General features: G+C 38.4%; 2 protein-coding genes across 6 annotated transcripts; one reads left to right on the top strand and one right to left on the bottom strand.

Annotated features, from left to right (window-relative positions):
- Positions 1 to 1394: 1394 nt before the first annotated feature.
- LOC121323614 (ribosome biogenesis protein wdr12-like) lies at positions 1395 to 10094 on the bottom strand. The gene is made up of 13 exons (XM_041264764.1): positions 9865 to 10094; positions 9446 to 9540; positions 8661 to 8755; positions 7801 to 7907; positions 7411 to 7526; positions 6745 to 6899; positions 6331 to 6376; positions 6053 to 6138; positions 5646 to 5786; positions 5239 to 5344; positions 4098 to 4230; positions 3197 to 3269; positions 1395 to 2624 (listed from the first exon to the last, which is right to left on the bottom strand). The coding sequence occupies exons 1-13, from the start codon at positions 9903 to 9905 to the stop codon at positions 2547 to 2549; spliced, it is 1272 nt and encodes a 423-aa protein (XP_041120698.1). The 5' UTR covers positions 9906 to 10094; the 3' UTR covers positions 1395 to 2546.
- Positions 10095 to 10217: 123 nt separating this feature from the next.
- On the top strand, positions 10218 to 20970 carry LOC121322660 (calcium-responsive transcription factor-like). Of its 5 annotated transcripts, none has more exons than XM_041262855.1 (15): positions 10218 to 10486; positions 12476 to 12555; positions 13431 to 13628; positions 14324 to 14444; positions 14542 to 14671; positions 15168 to 15249; positions 15868 to 16057; positions 16349 to 16469; positions 16727 to 16870; positions 17384 to 17632; positions 18133 to 18295; positions 18556 to 18631; positions 18842 to 18969; positions 19537 to 19906; positions 20653 to 20970. In XM_041262855.1, exons 2-15 carry the CDS (start codon positions 12487 to 12489, stop codon positions 20739 to 20741), a joined length of 2130 nt encoding a protein of 709 aa, XP_041118789.1. In that variant the 5' UTR covers positions 10218 to 10486; positions 12476 to 12486; the 3' UTR covers positions 20742 to 20970. The 5 variants fall into 5 exon arrangements, with proteins under 5 accessions (XP_041118789.1, XP_041118787.1, XP_041118788.1 ...); XM_041262853.1 differs by having other exon boundaries at positions 12476 to 12585; XM_041262854.1 differs by having other exon boundaries at positions 12476 to 12585; positions 13428 to 13628; positions 19552 to 19906.
- Positions 20971 to 21257: the final 287 nt, after the last annotated feature.

Genomic DNA, 21257 nt, shown 5'->3' with positions numbered 1-21257 from the left:
CTACTAAACGTAAAATTAAACTCCAGTCTGGAGGTAGTTTCCTACTATCTAGAAATTTCAGGAATATCAAACTTTCTTTAAATAATTCATGAATTTGTCTTAAATGTAATTGGAAAAAAAAATCATAAAAGGTTTTGGAACCTAGTGACTGGAATTGTCAATACCCTTATAAGAGTGCTACTAAAATGTTAAAATTGATATATATATTATAATATATATATATATATATATATATATATATATATATATATATATCCATTGCCTTTTGCCTTTCTTCTACTAGATATACTGTATTAGTTCATACAATCCTTTATTTAAATATATGAGCCCCACACATATAACATCGAGCTCATTTTCAACTTCAATTATTTAAAAACGTAACTGAATACTGAAACAGGGTCAAATTGACAAGAAGCTCTAGCTACAATACCAGCATTCATAGAAAAATTTTACAAAGACACCTATTTTGTACTCTCTCACTCTCTCTCTCTCTCTCTCTCTCTCTCTCTCTCTCTCTCTCTCTATATATATATATATATAGAGCCGTGTGTAATAATACCTCATATTAACCTATCAAAATTTAGAAACTTAATATAAAAACTGTCAATAGACATAGAGAGACAATGCAAGAAGCAGCATGTCCGGGTAAGAGTCAAAGCACAGTAGCATTATAAAGGCCACAAAATGAATACACACACAACTATGTGCACAGTTTATATAACATGTACAGAGATCTAAAATGGTAAAAGAATGAACCTTTACAATACACCACTGTATAAATAATTCATATACAGCCATACAAATGATAACATTGATGTAACCGTATTACACAATATGTAACACAAAGGATACATTACAAAAAATATTGACTAATACTTGTATGTAATTGTAGCTACAAAACAGTTCCATACATTTTACCCACTATGCAAATCCGTTCATTTTATAGGTCTCAAATGTGCAGTTTTAAAAGAAACACATGTTTTAACATATCTTTTTATTTTAAGAATGATACCTGGTACTTCTCTAGGTTAAAGAAATCTCTTTGCAAGCATTGCTTTTAAACCATCCTGTACTTCCTGGGTCTTTGCACCTGGAGGGTGAAATTGTTCCATCCCCCTCATCGGCTTCTTTCCTGTCAATAATCAATGAGCTATTGATTATTGCATGTTTTGACCTAGAATACACTGCTGAGGTGAAATTACCCAGGAAGTGAAAGTGAAACTGACAACCTGTGAATAAGGCTTAGAAACTGCACTTCCTTTAACCTAAAGTACTGCTAGAAGTCAGTTTAAAAATGATAATACACTAAACAATATCTTGCAAAATCTTAAGGGACTTGTAAAAATTGCCTAATGAGAGGTTGGCATAATCAACACAAGCTTTTACTCAACATGTAGAAATAAAAATATCTCTTTATTCTCCAGACTGGACTCATGCTTCTGTGAAAATAACAATAATAATTTTCCACACATATCATTGTTGATGAGATCATTAAAAGCCTAATTCTAAAAACAAATCAAAACAAACAAACAAAAAAACATGTTTCTCAGTTACCTTTGCAAAGTCATATTTATATAAAAAAAAAAAAAAAAATTAAAAAATCCATGAATTATGTAGCCAGGAGCCACTCTCAGTTTAAGTGGTCTGTTTGGTTGATCAACCAGTAAGTATAAATTTTGTAATTTTGAGGTTCTACTGCATAAGCCCACAAAATGAAAAAAGGATGCCTTGTAACATTTATATATAGGCTTGGGGGTGGGGGGAAAAAATACCATGTGAGGCTTCTGTGAAAACGGCATTTATGTATAGGGGCATTCCAGCTTAAGTGGACTGAACTGTGTTTGATGCGACTGAGCAAATAGTTCCATGGCAGGTGTACTGCTTATGCAAAGGAGCAGAGTCACTTGCTCCCTACGTGGTGAGAACTTGACTGAAGGTGGTACAGGGGTGGAAATAAGACTCCTATTGCATAGCAGTTTCACCCATTCTGGGTTTTACTACAAATCTGATTAGCATCAGTGTAGAGGTAACAAGATCAGGTGGATTTTACTAAACTCAGTGAAACCAGGAAGGGATCAAACTGCTATGCAAGAGGTCTTAGTTTCATTCCTGTGACAAATAGTATTTGTTGGTGATGACCTAGAAATACAGTATTATAATATTATGCTTTGAAAGAAGAATATTTTAAAGACTTTCCAAAAAAAAAAAACCAATGAATTGATGTAGGAGGTTGAATAACCACTGGTCCACACAAGCGTGAAAGACTAGTTTTTTCTAATAAGATGGCAAGCAGGTACAGTAAATAAATAAAAAATTAAATCAGAAATTGTTAGTCAAATCACATGGGTCTGAAAATCCAAACCTCATTTTGTTTGGAAGGCCAAAGTAATTGTATTTTTCTTTTTATTTGGTAAATGATTCAGGTTTCATTAAAAGTTAATGTGTTCTAGAATCTTCTGTTCCTACTGGATAAAAGCCAAAGCTGGAAACGTAGAAGAAACGGTTCAGTCAACAGACACGGGTCTCCCAGCAACCTCCTGACTGCTTTACGCGCCGTCGTCAGAAGTGGGAGCAGAGTATTTGTAGGTGTACAATTTGTTGTCTGCTCCTCCACTTAGCAACAACTAAAAACCAAAAAAAATAAAGCTTGTTAGAAATTTCATAAGCCATTTCACACCATTGCGCAAGTATGCTTATCTGCTGGACTAGTTTGTAAAGAGTTCTATAGAAAGATAAAAGTGAAAAAACATCAGAAACCCACATGCAAGACTTTAACATGGTCTTCTATACATGTTTCTAAACCGCTTTATAAATACACTTATCTTCAGTTGTGGGGCGCTTATACTCAAACATGGATGCAATGGCATATACTGTATATGAAACCAAATAAAACAGTGTATACCCAAGGATGAGCCCATTCTCATACTTCCCAACAATCTACCATGGTTGACCGATATTAAGGACAGCACTCACACATGGGATGCAAGCTGCTGATCAGAATATAAGGGAATATTTAAGAAACGTTTAAGTCAGCCATTAGACTAGTAACTGGTCTTGTGCAGACAACGATTTAAAGGCGGTCTGAAGCTACTCTCATCATTAGGGGATATATGCAAAGCAAACCAAATAGCTCCAGAAAATGACAGCAACACTCTTTCAACTAACTAAAACTCCTGATAAAACACTGTGTCCTTACCCCTCTCTCTGTCCAGTCCACACAGAGGACTTTGTCTTCATGAGCAGCCAAGTCATACAGAGGAGCCTTGGAACTGAAAGAACAGGAGAGAGCAAGAAAACTCTTAATCACAACAAACAACATTTACCACAGTGCTGTGATAGATCACCCGTGCTCAAAACAAATACCTACTCATAGTACATTCCACACACATTTTAACCCCCAAAAGTTACTTTACACTTTTACAGCATTGCAGACCTATAAAAAGGTATTGGAAAAATTACTCGGGACAGCAGACCGGTTAACCAGGCCCAGTCTTAGGCATACCCCCATGTACAATTTCTATCACTTATTCCATAGAAGACACTGAAACTAATCATTTGTTTTAGCAGAATTGTCTTTTTGTTTTGCAGTCTCCTTTCAATACACAAAGGCTGGAACTGAGAATGAGCAATGTTAATTGCTATAGTTTTCATTCAACCCATTTCATTGCTCGTCATGGTTTGGGACTGCATTTTGATTCCTCCTCCTGCTGCTACTTCCCTTGACGTTTCTTTTTATTAGCCAGCCATAATAAAGTATGGAGTGCTGCCACCAGTAAGTGGTTACAATAGCCTGGCAGGTCCTTCAGTATGTTTCTGCCTAAGCAATGTGCAGTTATACTTCATCCATAACTATAGAGCAAAATAGTGGCAAATAAAGAAATACCTAAAGAAGATTTGTAAAATTAAATGCCGGGTGGCTCTCATTTTGTCACTGAGTTTTGCCGAATTTCTCTTAGAATTTCAAGATGCCATTGAACCCTGCTAGGTACAATGAGCTGAATCTCAAGATTTTTCTATCACTGCGTTTTATTTTATGTTACTTCAATGCAAGTGGCTGTTGGCACAGGATTTGCACTTGAAGAACAGGTGCTACAAACCTCCTTGTGTCCCACAGCTTAACAATGTTGTCCAGAGATCCTGACACGAGCTGATGTTCGTGTGTTGGTGACCATTTCACTGCTGTAACCCAACCATTGTGGGAGGTGAGAGAAAGCTGCACCAGGGAACCATCTAAAGAAACATACAATTAAAGATTAGCAAGGATAAAATGGTTTTGAAAAAAAACACAATTAAAAAAAATCACATACATGTTTGTAACTTTTAGATCGGAAAAAGTTCCTCAAAGTGATGGCAATATATCGTATTACTTTCAATGAACCCGCAGCGTGTATTTTAAATTGCTAAGAACAGTTGCAGAGCTTACTCAAGGGTGGCGGTAATTAGAAGTATTATGGTTTTGGAAAGATGCAATTTTGTTATTGAGGTTTTTATTGTGTTTTGAGGGAGGCGTATATTGAAGTTTATTTCTGCGGATACAACTTAATCAGGCTGGCAAAGTCGTCCTACAACTTAGCTTTTAAACTGAAAGCTGTTGAGCTGGCAGATCAGATCAGTGTTTGACTAGGTGAGGACACATAACAGTGCTATGTAGATATTCTTTTTCTGTTTGTGTTCCATAAACTTTACAGTAAAATACCGGTATGCTCCAGTGTGTAATTGTATTCTTTTAAATAAAATTAATTTTGTTTCTACTTGTAATGTTTTGCCATACTGTGTTTTGTATGCGTTTCTTTATTAAGTGTTCCATTTATTTGAGCAAAATGTACATGTCTCATTATTGAGAGAGGTGTTTATTCGAGGGTGGCGTCTATTACAAATCTGATATCTGACTGTGATGCTTATTCAAGGATGGTGGTAAACCAAATATGGTATATTAAGTAAGATTCATGTCCTTTAACAAAATTCACAGATTATCATGCTCAATAACTTTTGTTAAGAATTTCCTAACCATATATGCAAAAAGTGTGGCATACATACGTACACAGACAGGATCCCTGTATTAAATGGAAAGTCCCAATATCTGGTTTGTTAATTTTACTTGTCAGTATCTTTACCTAGTTTTAAGTGCAATACGTAAATGAGCTAGCAACATCCTGCAGTGTGCTGTTGCCTTGCGTTGCTAGACAAAGTGTAAGAATGCAAAGCTAGCAGCAGTGAGGAGGAAGACTAAAGAAAAACCTCTAGTGCGTGGATCCCAGAGCCGGATGTGTCTGTCTGTGCTGCCTGAAGCCAGCCTCTTGCAAAGTGGAGAGAAGGAGATGCAGTTGAACACCTTGTTTCCTGTCTGGAATGGAAAGGAAACACAAGCGTCACAGTAATAAGATTTTGATGGAAAACAGAAATCGAAAACGTCTGGAATGAAAACTCAGCTTTAACAAGGTACCCTTCCAGATCTCAGTTTGGTTTTCATTATTGTAATTATATCAGTTTATGGTGGTACCAGTTTTTTTTTTTTTTTTTTTGGCTTGTTTGTTTTATTTATTTATTTTTAAGCACCTCTATCCAGTGCCAAACTCTTACAAACAAAATTAATTTTAGAGGACTGTTCAAGTAAAGCAAGCCAATAGAGGATATCTGTAACTCACCAAAGTGGATTTAAGCCCTCCAGTCTCTGCGTCCCACAGTTTGATGGTGTGATCCCATGATGCACTGCATACTTCTTCAGTGTCAGACCAAAGTACTGAGGATACGGCTTCGCTGTGGCCAGACAAGGTCATCAGGGGTGTCTGGCAAGGTTATAAAAGAAGAACACTGGCTTTTTACATGAGCGCCAAACCCTACCAGAAAACTAAATAAAGCTCAGTTTAACTTAGTAATTTTGGTCTGTCGGATTTGAATTGAGCCATTACAGGTTTTTTAAAATGAGGCAAACCACACAATCAAAATAAAAAAAAATAAAAATAAACAGAAGGGCTTTATAATGTTAAATCTCTTAATATTTCAAAATGCTATACAGTGCCAGTCTGGCAGTTAAAGTACTCTACATCCTTACCCTAGTTAATCCCATTTGTTTAATTTTCTGTTTCTTCCTGGGTCTGGCTGCTGCATCTTCAATGTCATCCTGTTCATCTGTTGGAACTGAGGTGATAGGAGAATGGAGACAAGCAATGAGAAACCATATCTTTATTTTATTTTACAGTATATAATATATTTTTGTCACCCACCACCTTTGTCCTACAGTCAGCTGTGACCATACTTAATGTGCCATGCTGATTTAACATGTAAACTGATTTGGGACTAACTGCCTTAATAAAGAGATTTTAAAAATACCTGCAGACCAAATCTTGAGCATTTTGTCCCAGGATCCACTGCAAAACTAAGGAAAAGAAAATCTTCAGTATTAGGATTTTTAAACAGTAATAAAATATATATATATCAGAATAATGCATGCTGTCATTAGCTAATAAGAGCTCTAGTGGACTTAATGCAACTGGTGCACATGGGCGCTGGGTGTGCAGTAGCACCCCCCTGGCTTTGCATGGCTTCCATCATATGTGGGGGTTACAGTTTTGTTCAATGGCTTTCAGCACCCCCACTTTAAAAATTGTTCCAGTGCCACTGCTGGTGCATCATATAAACTGCAAAACTTTTCCAATAAAAAAATTAAACCAGCTTCTCACATAGTACCAAAACATATCTGTATTATATGAAGTTCATTATCAATGATCCTAATAGAAAACCTACTTTGGTTCTGGTGTTGTCGACGGCGATGGAATCCACGCTCCCTCCATGCCCTCGACAGCAGTGCAGAGCCTTCACCTTGTTCCTCTCGGAATGCCATTCCCACAGGATAGCAGTCTGATCCATGGAGGCGCTGAGGAGCAGGGAAGTGAAGCCGTCTGGTAGAGACAGGGGGAAGGGGTCAAAAAGACTGATAATACACCACTACAAAACTGATCCACCTGTTTTACTTGACAAACACACCTTAAAAGTTACTATGGCAATGGTATATAATATAATATGTTCTTGAAGTCAAATGAATAGGAATAGAAATGTGAAATAAATCTTTTTAACACTGCACACCTTGACATTGCACGCTATCTTGCCTGAATTACTTTAAACCTATTATTTTCTTTATTTTATAGGATTGTTGAGAGTATTTTATTTTTACAACAGAAAATATACCAGCACCACAGTGACTGCTTAAGGAAACTGGATGGCAGATACGATATCCCCTGAACAAGTGGGGTCTTCTTGAGAGGAATGCATGATTTGTTCAAGATGTTCAAACACCAGTTAATGGGATCGTGTTCGCATTGCGGAAGCACAAGCAGGCTTTTCAATGTATTTTGCTGCTTAGAAAATATTTTTAAAAATAAATAAATAAATAAATCAAACAATGAATTTCACCTCGTTTAATCCAAGCCACATCTTTCACAACCTCAGTGTGCCCAGCAATCGTCATAAGGGCCTTTCCCTCTAATGACCAGATTCGGGCAGTTTTATCATAGGAGCCAGTCAAAATCCTGAAAAAAAGTGGACACAACTCTAAACTTAAAAATTTATACTGCTGTGAGTTTAAACTGAACTATTAAATACAAAAACAGCAGAAGGGGGAGGGTGGGCTGATTAGATTGCTCATGCTAACAACAGGTAAGGAAATGGATTTTAAATACTTAATAGTCCTTTAAAAAGGGCAAACAGACAACACATGACAAACTGATTATTAACAGTAAGCTGGGGTTAAATAAATAAAAAAAAAAAAAAAAAAAAAAAAAAAAAAAGGATCACTGTTCTCACCATTCTCCATCAACCTCTACAGCACTGACCCAGTCATCGTGCATCATGCACTGCTCGGGCTGAGGGGCTGTGCACTTCTCCACATACTCAATCTCAACCACGTCTTCCTGTAACAGCAAAGCACAGAACAAGGTAGCCCTCAGAGTAACACAGTAGCCAACACTTCAGATACTACCACACACGGAATTCAATAGCAAACATCTGACTTGAAATTCTTCAGTGTTTCAGATACATACACTAAAGCAAGAACAATAATAGCAGATTAAATTATCTGGTTTTTATACCAGTGTTGGAGACGACTGTCACCACATACACTTGATGTGTCCTCTAGTTAGAACCATTACACATGACATGTGTTTTGGTCTTTCCTTTTTTTTTTTTTTTTTTTTTTTTCTTAGTCGTGAGCTGGTTCTGCTCCCAGTCTTCCTTCAACTGAATTGGTCACTCACTGACAGGCTGCTGTGCTAACCTCTATACTGTCAATGGGAACAGCTGGGCATTGGTTTATTATTATAGGATTAAAGAATTTGAAATCATAATAAAAGATAAAAGTGAATAAGATTCCAACAGTTGTATAAAAGAGGTTTACCACCCTTGGGGTGCATTCTGGTTGTCAGTTATTTCAACTGCCCACCACTCCACACAATCAATTGCACAAGTGGCTTAGATGAAAAACCAGGTTAACTCCACCCAAGATGACAAGACCACTGACTTCTATGCAAAACCCAAATTCAATCCATTAGCTTTCGCTGGGAGGTAACTTTTTATTGATCTGCCATGTAATGATTTTTAACATCCAGCTGTTAATACCATGAATATCTGTGTTGTTTTTTTGTCTGGAAAGATACCACGACACATACCGTTGACATGCTCTCAGTCTCCATGTGTTTGGCCAGACCAGTGCGCAGGAACTGACCCTTGATGAGAAAGTCAAACTCCACATGTTGGTGGACCTCTGAAGCAAAAAATAATAGTTGTTATGAAGACATGCTCCCTCTGTCTCATGTGAGTTTCACTTTATGTTAAGCTCCAAGTTTGTTTTTTTTTAACCATTAATGATCATTGTATCTAATTGTGAATCTTTTTTCACATCACAAAATGTACCTTCCATTTATTTTTTACCTGCATGTGGTGATGTGCACCATGGCCTGGTTTAATATATTGTTCACCCCTACTTTAATTCAAAATTCATTTTTAACATTTTTGTAAGAATTATTTTTCAATCTACTTAACTTTTTTTAGAATGCATGTTACAACTACTTTAAATAGTTTGAAAAAACAAAACAAAAAACATAACAAGTATTTTATACTTTGTCATTATTTTAGTGTTAAAAAAAATACTGTTTGGATAACAAAGACAAACTTATTTTGTATTTCTTTTGAGCTTAAATAGGACCTCTTACTGCTGAAAGTTGAATCAGGAGCATAACTTTATAGTGTCCTACAGCAAAAACTACTGAGCCATGGCCAGGCGCATAGACAAACTGCGCTGGCTACTGTAGCTTCCTGGAGTACATGTACAGTGGAATCCACTGCAGGTTTTAACTATGAAAGACTTGTAAACAGCCAGTTACATGATATACTTTACTGAGCACATTCACCGGGTCAGCAGCACAAACAGCTCTACACTGGGGTGAAATCTTACCACTTTTAGCTTCCAGGAGTTTGTTAATGACGTTGCTGAGATCAACAATTTCAGAGGAGGCTGGGATTGAGAAGGGAACATCATCTATTGCATACCTTAAAAGAAAACGTAATGCAAAAATAAAAATAAACTTTGCACAACTGAATCGCTGTGATCATAGCACAGTCCTGCCTCTTTGCTGGACTGTATACTTGTGTCACAGTTCAATTTACGCTGTAATCATACCTGGACGTTTTACATTTTGCAAGATACATACTATGTGGACGATCTTAAAACAAAATACATGTTAAAATCACAACATTCATTTTGTAAAGCAGAGCAGCAAAGGTTATCATTAAAAAACAAACAAAAAAAAAAATTTGCTTGTCATGTTAAAAGTCCCAGTGCAGTGTATCAAAACACTGTCGTTACACACTTACTTTTTAAGTTCTGTGAAGAATCTAGCTTGTACCTGCGACATTTTCGAGATGTAAATGGAAACCTCTTATTTATAATGGACTCCTACTTAATTATACCTATTTATGGTACAAAATTATACTACATGCAACTGTATGCGGCAGTACAACACCAGAAGAAAGCGACAACATGTGGTTACCTGACCAGCATGCGTTGCAAGCGAATATACATCAAGCACAGAGCTATCGATCGATGGAAACGGTTGATTAGTACATTCTGGTCTTAAAGGGGTATATATATATATATATATAATATATATATATATATATATATATATATATATATATAGGATTTGGTACGACCCTTGCTTCTTTAATAGTTCTAGCCTAAATCGTGTTCATTGTCACGTGTTCTGCAACAATGGCATTGCACAGTGATTTAACTATTTATGCCCTAAAGTATGTATAATTGTTGATCTGCTTCAATAAAGTCAGAACAGCTTGACTGATGTATTGAGAGTGTTTATTACGTTCCGGGTCGAATTACGGTGGCCTGCGAGTGTTAGTGTTGTGTACTTTCCCTGCGGTACGGTGCTCGCGCTTTGTCTCCATGGTGGCAACGAGTGAAGTCCGGGTTGAAGACGAGGTTGAGTAGACTCGTTTTGAATTTTCTGTCCTTCCTAGCTTTAATTCCATTCTTGAACTCCAGAGAGGAAGCAGTTTAAAGAGACAGGGCAGGCACAGCATGCTTTGAATCGATAACAGCTGTTGTTTTCCTGGAAGGGAATTCGTTTTAATTCCAGCATTTAAGAAAATCTTTATTCCTGCATCATCCAACATGGCGTTCTTGTAAATGCGTGGTGTATAAAATGCAAATAACTAAGGGGCTTTTTTTTCGTTAGCCTTCAGTACAGGATTGAGTTATTACTATTTAGACCATGTAATAATCTGCCCCCCCCCTCCCCCCCCAATAAAGTGTTGTATGTCAATTATATTTTATTGACTTTTTTTTTAAAACTTCCCTTTATGTGAGGCTTCTGTTTCCTTTATTTAGTATGATAAAAAATAATAATAATAATAATAATAATAGTTTGCCGTTGAAAATTAGAATGCAATTAAAGACAGGAAATAAGGTGCTAATATAGTTTATAGTTATTTAGTCTGTACTGGTATTGCTTCTGTATTGCTACTGCATTAGTGTTTACCGGTATGTTGCTACATTATTTTAGGGATTATTATTAGACATTATTGAATTTCTAAAGCCATGTAGGTTATAACGGATATTTATAACAACCTTATTGACACACTGATGTAAATGATCCTCGTGGCTTCGCTGCAGTGTGTAACCAGCACGTGTGCTTATGATGTTTCTCATTTTATATAGATTTTCTGTAAGTAAGCAGCTAACTGTATCCATTACATACATACTTACTTTACCTAAAAGCTACAGTTGCTCTAGGAGTCTGTTACTGGTTATCAATGTAACCAATAGCTGTTTCATTGCGTACTACTACAGTACAATTCTAATTCTTAAAACAATTAGGATCACCCAACCTTATTATTATTATTATTATTATTATTATTATTATTATTATTATTATTATTATTATTTTTAATATTTGAAATTACTTTAACCTGGGATGGGAAGCATCAATGTCCAAACTTTATGACTGTGCTCTGTTGTGTTTTTTAGTTCCCAAAGCAGAATTATTTAAAGGTCAGACCCCAATCTAACCAGTAAATCCAGGGTTTACAAAAAAAAAAAATGCTTAGGAAACGTTTCACACACACACACACACACACACACACACACACACACACACGCACGTACGTCCGATATTGTTGGTGAAGGCCCTGTGTTGCTTCTAATTAGTCCACATTCACAAGGTGTAACACCAACGTACTGAACCATATTCTTATTGTTTTGCTGGATCCACTGTTCAGGGGTGTAGTAAAGGGTGGAGACCAGCAAGAGCGTCCCTTATTCCACTTATTAAAATAGCTAAGTGTTTTCAGTTAATTATTTAAATAGCCAAGGGTTTTCTAATAATCTGCGACCCTGGGGCCATGCACTGATAGAGGTCATGTCTAAAACATCTAGGTTCAAAATGCTGCGGAACTGTGACATAAAATATGACTGATTTTAAAGTGAATGGGTATTTAAAGGCATTCTATTGTTACGTGTATATTGGGTATTGTGAAGCACAATGTGATGTTTGAATGAATTGCTTCATATAGCACCTAACAAATACTGGTTAGTAAATAAATAGTATCTGTGTTTTAGCTTTGAGAATATATTTTTCTGAATGTCCTCTATTAAAAATCCAGTAAATTGACTATTTGACTAGTACAACCCCACCCATTTTTATGGTTGGTTGTTTGAAGCATATTTAATGGCAAGCCATGTGAAATTTACAGGAAGCATAATTCCACAAACCATACAGCTCTTCATAAATGTTGTTCTTACTTTGCACTCTTAAAGCAGTCAACAACACCTGCTTTTCCATTACATGCACAGGGACAGGTGTGTGTGTGTGTGTGTGTGTGTGTGTGTGTGTGTGTGTGTGTGTGTGTGTGTGTGAGAGTGTGCGCACAGTGCTCAAACGGTATGTTGTTTTTTTTGTTTTTTTGCCAGGTTCATGGGACATGGAAGAGAATGAAATCTGTATGGAGAGAGCAAATGAATTACTGGGAGCAGAGCCCAACATTGCAGAGGTACCTGAGAGTGCACAGCAGGTTTTCCAGGTGTGTAGCCGGAATCAACGTCTGGACAAAGACCTGTGATGTCTAGCACACACTTTTATGTAAATATAAATGCCTGCCATGACTAATGATCAAGTTCTGCAAATTCACTGACATCTGCATCTCTCCTGTACAAGTCACATTTTGATAGAGGGATGATAATTGGTGATTGGTTGGTTGGCAGGTGCTTCCACAGTCAATACTGTACAGATTGTTTCACAAGCAATAGTCTCCAAAGTGACCACTCTGTGACTGTTTTCTGAAGAACAGGCTTGATGCAGATTTCTACTGCTAAATATCCCCCAAAAAGCTAATTGTGGTGTGGCAGCAGTTTAAATTGTGTAACTAAACCCTGCATCACATGGACAGCTTAAAATTCTTCCTGTCACTATGGGGCAAATCATAGAGAACTTATTTTATTCATTTTGGATGAAAAGGACATGGCTTTTGGGATAGCTCATCCTTCAGTGAAACGCCCATTTGGATGGTCCCAAAGCAAACGCCACAACTAATAATAAAGAGGTCTTTAGTCTAATAAAAATCCTGAATCCCCTTGAGTTAAAAAAAAAACAAAAAAAAAAAACATAACAACTTAAAAATGAGCCATACAAAATATAAGCCATATGTTTTTCTGTTTGTTTTAGTAATTGTAAATTGTAATAGAAACACTTGCAAGTACAACACTACATATATACCCTATTATTAGTTGAGTGTAAAGATGGGTAAGATATGAGTTCATATTTCAACTTGAGCAGAGATGGGTTGTTATATAGATGTAATGCTCTGTGGCACTCAGAGAGTTATACAGTAAAGCCATTTCTTTTTACCCTCCCTGTGTTTTCAAGCAGCTGCCCGGTATCAATGCCAGCCAGCTGACCCTGGAACACCAAAACTCCTCTGCAGTCCTGCCGATCACACTGCAAATAACAGACAATCCCCCAGCGTGTGAGAATGTGCCTGAGCAAGCGTCTCACAGCCATCCCAACGCCAGCAGTCAATTCCACATCTTCGATCAGAATGGACAGCCTGTCCAGTACGAGCGCATGGTTAGTAACACAGCAGTTCTGGGGGCCATTTGAACAGAAGCATTTTCACCTGATTGTATTATGAGAGTTTTGTAAGAGTAAGTGTATCCAAGCACTCCTGGGTTCATGTGAGGTTGAAGGTCAAGATGGGATGTTCATGTAGAGTGGAGAGAACTCACCCCATATGAAAGCTTGCGCAGTATTTCTGCAGTTTTTCCATGGTTGTTCTGTGCATTTACCATAGTTTACCCTAGCTTGTCATGCTGGTATGCTGTGCCAAGCTTTCACTATGCTTTATTACACATTGCTATGGTTTTACTGTGGGAAACTTTTACAAGGGACACTGTTTTAAAAAAAAAAAAAAAATATATATATATATATATATATATATATATATATATATATATATATATATATATATATATATATATATTTATCAAACTCAACTTTATTAAAATGATAAAACAGACGAACTAGTAAGTAATCATTTATTCTAATTCAAAGCTTGCCCCTAATGTCTATGCAGGGACTTTAAATCAACTTAATTATAATTTTTTATATAATGGTGTGAACCAGCGTTCTGCATTGCTTTCAGATTCATTCAGCTAAGCCTCTATCATTTTTATAATAAGCCTCTGTCATTTTTATAATAAGCCTCTGTCATTTTTTCTCTGAATTGTTTTTTAACGCATGTCTGTCTGTTTCTCTGTCTATAGGTGATTGTCACTGGCCAATCAGAGAATGGACAGGTCTTCCATGTGATTCCATCCAGCCAGTTAGGATCAGCGCAGATGTTACTACCTCAGGGACAGCTCCTGGATGTGACAGCCACACAGAGTAAGATGTTATGTTAAGGGTACAGAGGTAAGATTCTGATAACGCGTAGTAGATATTTTATAGTTGCTAAAGAGTACCTTTTTCATCTTGTACATAGATTCTTGTGAAGAAAAGACATCAGTCGGTGAATTGCAAACAGTTTCCTTGAGTGCAATAGAAGACAGCACAAGTGGCTATGTGGCGCTCTCCCAGCCTTCCTTTACCATGCCGAAAAACACAGAACCCAGGTGGGAGTCTGTTTTTTTTAACAACGTCAGCACTTATGTTACAGTTACATATGTTTTGTGTTGAACTCTGCTATTCTGCCCCAGAAGTGCTTCTCCTTTATTAGGCATTCCTTTATAACGAGGAACTAGTTACAAGGGGCATGGTCATGGCTTCTGTTTGCCCCATAATGCCACTCCACTTCCTAACAATCTTACAAAGCTTGAGACACTAACTAATGGGATAATTTAACAGATTGTACGTGCACCTCAATTTGTTTCTTGCTGTTTTTCTTACATTATAGTTCGGTTAGTTCTGTTTTCCCCAGAAGCAGAAGTGTAAATGCGTTGTGGATAGGGCCCACGTATCCTGTCCGTTCCAGCTATGATGCAGGCCCAAACCCATGTTATCCCACGACATGCATATTGATGAGCTCCTGCACTTGTGATGACAGATGACAAACAGATGGTTCAAAGAGGCCGTGCTTCCCTTTTCATTTTGCTTTGATTTCTTCCACAGTACTGATAACTGTTTTGCAGTGCCTCCCAAGCCTCTCCCCCCCAACACACCCGCCTGGGCAAGGAGACTCAGGAGCTGTGAGGTCAGTTTCATGCGCTTTGAGAATCCCTCATTGCACCCCTTTCAGACAACCAGAAAGCATGATTCACATGCATTCCCATTAACTGAGAAAAGGACAGGATGCACATACTGCACCGTTGTTCTAACCCAGATTGCACACAAGAGCCACTATCAATGCAGTATGCCCTGCTATTCATTTAAATAAACATGTACATTTGACAGTGTCATTTACTGTAGAAGGCCATCTCATGAATAGACCATACAGTACTGATTGTGCCCAACCTCTAAATGGTTCAGTTGTGGAAATAAGCTGTAAAACCACAATTATAGCTTTTGAAAGGCTTAAATTCGCACAGTGAGTCATCACCAAAATGTATAAAAGATTTACCACTGTAAACATTTACCCCTTTCAGTTCCTCAGCATGAGGGTAGGCAGCAGTGTGGAATAACAGCGCCTGTTTTCTTTTATCATCGGCTGTCTGATCACTTCACACCCCAGTACGATTAGATACAGGGTGTAAGACCAGCTGGGGTGTAAACCTGTTCATTTGTGCTTTCTATCGCCCTACTCTCTGTTGTGCATGCTGTTTGTTTACCCATAATCTCCAAGTGTTTTGTTTTCCTTTACACTGGAATTCAGAAAATCGGTGACTCATTCCGCGGTTACTGTATGAACGAAGCTGAGCTGGAGGGGGTGCTGACGCTGCACAAGCAGCAGACTCAAAGCGTGTGGGGGACCCGGCAGTCTCCCAGCCCGGCCAAACCGGCCACCAGGCTCATGTGGAAGTCTCAGTATGTGCCCTACGACGGGATACCCTTTGTGAATGCAGGCAAGTCTGCGCAGGATTTAAGATATGGGGGATACATTATGGGTCTCAGTGACCTGTCAGATTTTACTCCGCAAGTGGGGCCTGATTACTAACGAGTTAAATATGGTTTTACTTACTATTCGAGGAAAGTCTGATGGATGACTGAAACCCATTATGTAGTATGTTTTCATATGGTTTATCAATCCTTCAGTACTTCTTTGAAAGCCCACATTCCGGTTTAAGGAGCTTAATCACTGATGTTGCGCTGTTCATGTTAAATCTGCCCATATTTTGTGACTCTTTCCGATGCAGGCAGCAGGGCTATAGTGATGGAGTGTCAGTTTGGACCAAGACGGAAAGGACTACAGCCTAAGAAGACTGTAGAGAGTGATATCAACCCAAACCAGCAATACAAAGCAACCTGTCCAGCAAGGTAAGGGCCATGCATTAACATAGAGAAAGAGGAGAAAGTCATAGCGAGTAGCACCCATTCCCTTTTATCAGTACACAAGACAACCTTTGGTGCAACTGCATCTTACAAAGACAGATTCTTGCTTTAAAACAAAAAAAGTAGCAATATCAGTATTTTAAAAAAGGTGATTTTCATGAGCCATTTCAAAAGAGGGGAGCATTCATTTATATGGAAATTCGTATTTTTGGTTTCTCTGCTGTTGTAAATCCTCCCCCCAGGATTTACATCAAGAAGGTAAAGAAGTTCCCTGAACACAGAGTGCCGACAGACCCCAAAGTTGACAAGAAAATTGTCAGACAAGAACAAGAGAAAGCTTTTTTGAATCTCAAGAAGAGCCTGTGGGAGGCAGGAGGAGTGTTGAGGTACGTTTGCAATGTTCAGTCACTCGTGTACTACACTGTGTCCAGTGTATCACCAGCTTTACAAATTTTGCTATATTACAACACAGTATTACATTAAAAATGACTGTTTGCTTCTTGATACTTAATAACTTCCAGCACTGTAGACAGGAATTGGTCTGTCTCCGGGGTGCAAATCGTTTTGAAATTTGGTGCTAAACTGTTTTGAAAGCTCAGCAACAAAGAGCTTACTGGTGCAAAATTTTCAAATCCCGCCCTATTCACCCCCCCCCCCACATTTGCACCACTGGTTTATCTTCAGTCAGACCATGTGACTTAGAGCACAGGGATTTATTAAGTATTATTTATTTATTTATTTATTTATTTATTAATTATTTATTAACTACCAGGAAGCATTGGTTTAACAGTTTTAAAATCAAAGAACCAGAAGGAGGGAAGTAAGGCGATAAAATAGTGGAGTTAACCCCTGTGTCGGTCTCTCTTTTAAATGTTATCACCTCTGTATTATCTTGACAGGTATTATGTTCAGCTGCCCACTCAGAAGGCCCACCAGTACCATGACTTGGAGACTGCGTACTTCCCTCCGCCCACGACTCAGCTCCCCCTGCCTGTGCCTGAGGAAGAGGAGCCGGAAGAGGAGGAGGAGGTGCCGGGAGAGGACACCAGCTGCGTTCCCTCGCGCCTGCACCCACGAGTGGCTGAGAAGATCTGTGAGCTGGTCTCTCAGGGATACGACCAGGTCTACATGGTCAGGAAACAGCTCAGGTCATTTTAATTTACAAGCTATCTTTCATTTTAATTAAGTGAACACCACAAATCAACTAAATAAAGTTACTTTATGTTATGTAGTTCTAACACAGAAGTAATGATTTGTGAGTTAAGGGTTTGGTTTCATTGCAGTTCACATGTTTATTCATGGCACTGCACAGTGTGTTTAAAAAGCATACTGCTAGATAAGGATAAAACCAAAGCCTTGAAGTCCTGCAGTGCTTACAGTACTTAGCCAAACATTTTTGGTAACTTTGGTAAGTTTGGTATGGACCTGGCTTTTGACTCAAGTTCAGGTGCTGACCTGTAGTTTCACCAGTTTTCAAGGACACCAAAAATGTGATGGCTATTGACTCTGCTCAGATTAATACATGCAACCAGAGCAGCTCATACTTCACTCATTTGTCTTTAAGGGCAGCAGAATGCTTACTGTCTGTAGTGTGTATTCTGAGCAAGATAACAGGATGCAAATTTTTGTTTTGCATTCCGGTTTTCAGGAAGTTCGTAGAGCGAGAGATGTTCAAAGCAGATGAGGTTCCTGAAAGACACAACCTGTGCTACTTTCCAACAGTGAATGACATTAAGAATCATATCCACGAGGCACAGAAGGCCCTTCACCAGGAAAATCCTGATTACAATCCAGAGGCAGCTGATACAAGGGTATGCACTAAGCTCAGCTGACAGACCAAAATAATGTAAAGTAGACCCCTGATGTTGATGCTATACAGCAGTTACAGTTTGGAGATGTAAGGATACAAGCCTATTTTCATCCCTCTCAGGGGTGGATATCATGTTGTATAGTACAGCTCTCCCTGTGTGATTTGTATTTATGTTCCATTAGAGTAGACCCTGAGGTCTGGAGAGGATATGGAAGTACAAAGTGTCAGAAGTTACTGTTCTTTTGTTCTGCTTTTCTTTAGCTTCAGTGGACTACAGACAGTGGAAACCCACTAACAGAGACAGTGACATTGACACTTGCTCCAACAACAATGGAAGGTAATATCCTAGATTTCAAGCAACACTGATGAAGGCACTAGCCGAAAATTTCCAAGCAGTTTTAAAATATAGTGTGCAAACTGCAAAGTCTTACAAAATAGTACATACACAAATAGAGAGGTAGGCATTTCCTTGACTGTAAGTAGTAGTTCGATGCCAGTTTCTGAATAAATGGCTTGTTGGATGATTTGGTTGTTGGTGTCCTTACAGAAGCCCCGGTGAATTCGATGATCTCAAAGGCAAGGAATCCGGAAGTCAGTGACACTCTGTCTCCTGAGGCAGTCCAGCTCCTCAGTTCCTTCTCCTCTCTACAGCCCAAGATGTTTGCACAGTTACAGGTGAGCAATCGTCTACATGCTTTTGTGTAAATCTTTCCTTTCCAAGTCACTTCTGCTCACAATCAGCAAATCTGACAGACTTTGGTTTAAGGCTCTTGGCAAGCATGCAGTTCTCGCAGTGCTTCCTGCACACATTTCTTGAGGAATTTTGCTTATGAATTGTCCTGTATCCCTCCAGAACAATTTAAACACATCTGAGACTAGCCAAGTCAAATCAGTCACTTGCTGGCTTCTGAAGATGGCCCTACAACCTGTCTGGTCATTCCAGCTCAAGTGGACTAAATTCGGCAGAGATGCTTCCTCCTTTTGATGATACAGACCTAGAAATATAACATCTCTTTTAACCATGCTTTACTGGCTTTTTGTTGGTCCACTTGAGCTGGAATGACCCTATGACAGTTTTAACAGATGTTTAAAATTTTTGGTTCTCCCGGTTTCAATTGCTATTGAAACCATATGTCAATGAAATTATGGAACGTGTATTTTCATCTATGTTTCTATAGAATTTTAGGTTTTATGTGCAAGACCACTGATATTGTATATAGTGATGCTTGTCTCCTGATGAAGGGAATTCATCTGCAGCCCACATTCAATCCCCATGATGGGTTACCTGCACTGATGGCAGTGAATGCCCAGCCCCTCCCAGCAGTCAGCCAGGCTACAGAGATCCTGGACTCAGGAAGCCTCTCCACCTCCCAGCCTCTGCTCCTGAGTCCCACGCAGTTCCTGCAGCCCAGCGCCTCCCTTTCAGAGAATGTGATGGCGCCGCCCACCCTGGTCAATGTGTCCATCCCTGACCCCAGCCTCCTGGGTATGGGCCAGCTGGTGGCAGTGTCTGCTGTGGGGGAGAGCTCCATGGAGGGGGGGATGCACCAGATCCTGCTGGAAGATGGGCAGACCATTCCAGTGGACATTGTGGATGACCCGGCCAGCATTGGTAAGCTTTCTGAAGTAAAGCTTTAATGCACGTTTCTAACTGCTCCATGAAACCATCCATCTCATTTCAAACTGCAATGATATTCCTCTGCTGCTGGTAGAAATGAATGGAATGCTATCTCATTTGGAGACAAAAACAGTACTTTAGAAACTCAAGTAGACACACAGCACATTGTTATAGAGCTGAGTAACACTAACACACTTAAGACACTGATGAAGGCACGAGCAGAAAAGATGTTTGTAGTTGACTTGGTTTCTTTTAAGTTTTCCATTATAATTTGAACCTTAGGTCTCTTGCCCAAAGATTGTACAGTAAAATCCAGCTCTATTTAAAAACCAACACACCATTAAGGCCGTCCATCAGTCTCATACAATTTGAAGATGAAAACTCTGAGGATCTTCCTCGTCTATTTGGACCATTTCCCCTATGGTGGTCATGATCTAGGAATTCCACTGTAGTACTAAAGTTTTAACTCTTAATTTGTAGTTATTTTTTTGTATTTGTTAGTTAGTTCAGAAACAATGCCTGGTATCCATTATGAAGGAGCATTATTACCAAATCCTGATGCAGAATGTTAGACACTCTAAATTACTTTTACTTTAATACTGTGTTATACTGGGTGATTCATAAATAACACACCTTATCTGTCATGTTTTTTACCTGTTATGGGTTCTTTATGAATCAGTGTGTATAAAGTAAGTTAATATGAATTCATCACATTTTAATTTATTTCTGTGATATTTTAGCTCAGAACAACTCAGTTTGCTCGAGCCAGGAAAAAGTGGAAGCTGATGACAAGAGCATTTCAGAAGGTGGCAACGCAGCTGGGCACTGATCAGACAGACCAGAACCCTGCCTTACACCAGTGGGACTGTTACAATTAGAATGCCAGCTAAACTCACGTAAGCCTCGCCAACTCAAGAGCCTTGAAGCCCTGAATTCACTGTTTCTGTTAAGAACTTTCTGTACAGTTTAATGGGGCAGCAGGACCAATGAACAGGAACAAAACTTTTGAAGGGGCAAGTGGTACAATTACAATTCAGCTATGCAAGAGGTCATTATCATTATTATTGTTTATTATATAATAATTAAATAATATATATATATAATATATCTAATATATATAATATATATATATATATATATAATTTTACACGAATGTACCATACATGGTAATCGTACTAGCATGACTACTGTTTATATGAAATTGAGCTTGATGACAAATCAGAAATACGTCTGTAAAAATATTGGAAAGGGGAATGTGTATGATAAACCGTACCAAACATACTCAGATCATGTAAAAGTGTTTCACGACGATTTCCCACGGAACTTTCATGTCAAGCGTGGGAAT

This window comes from Polyodon spathula, chromosome 11 (genome assembly GCF_017654505.1).
Source record: "Polyodon spathula isolate WHYD16114869_AA chromosome 11, ASM1765450v1, whole genome shotgun sequence".
Classification (NCBI taxonomy): Eukaryota; Metazoa; Chordata; class Actinopteri; order Acipenseriformes; family Polyodontidae; genus Polyodon; species Polyodon spathula.
Note: the sequence above shows the minus strand (reverse complement) of the source record. Positions and strands in the feature narration are given on the sequence as shown.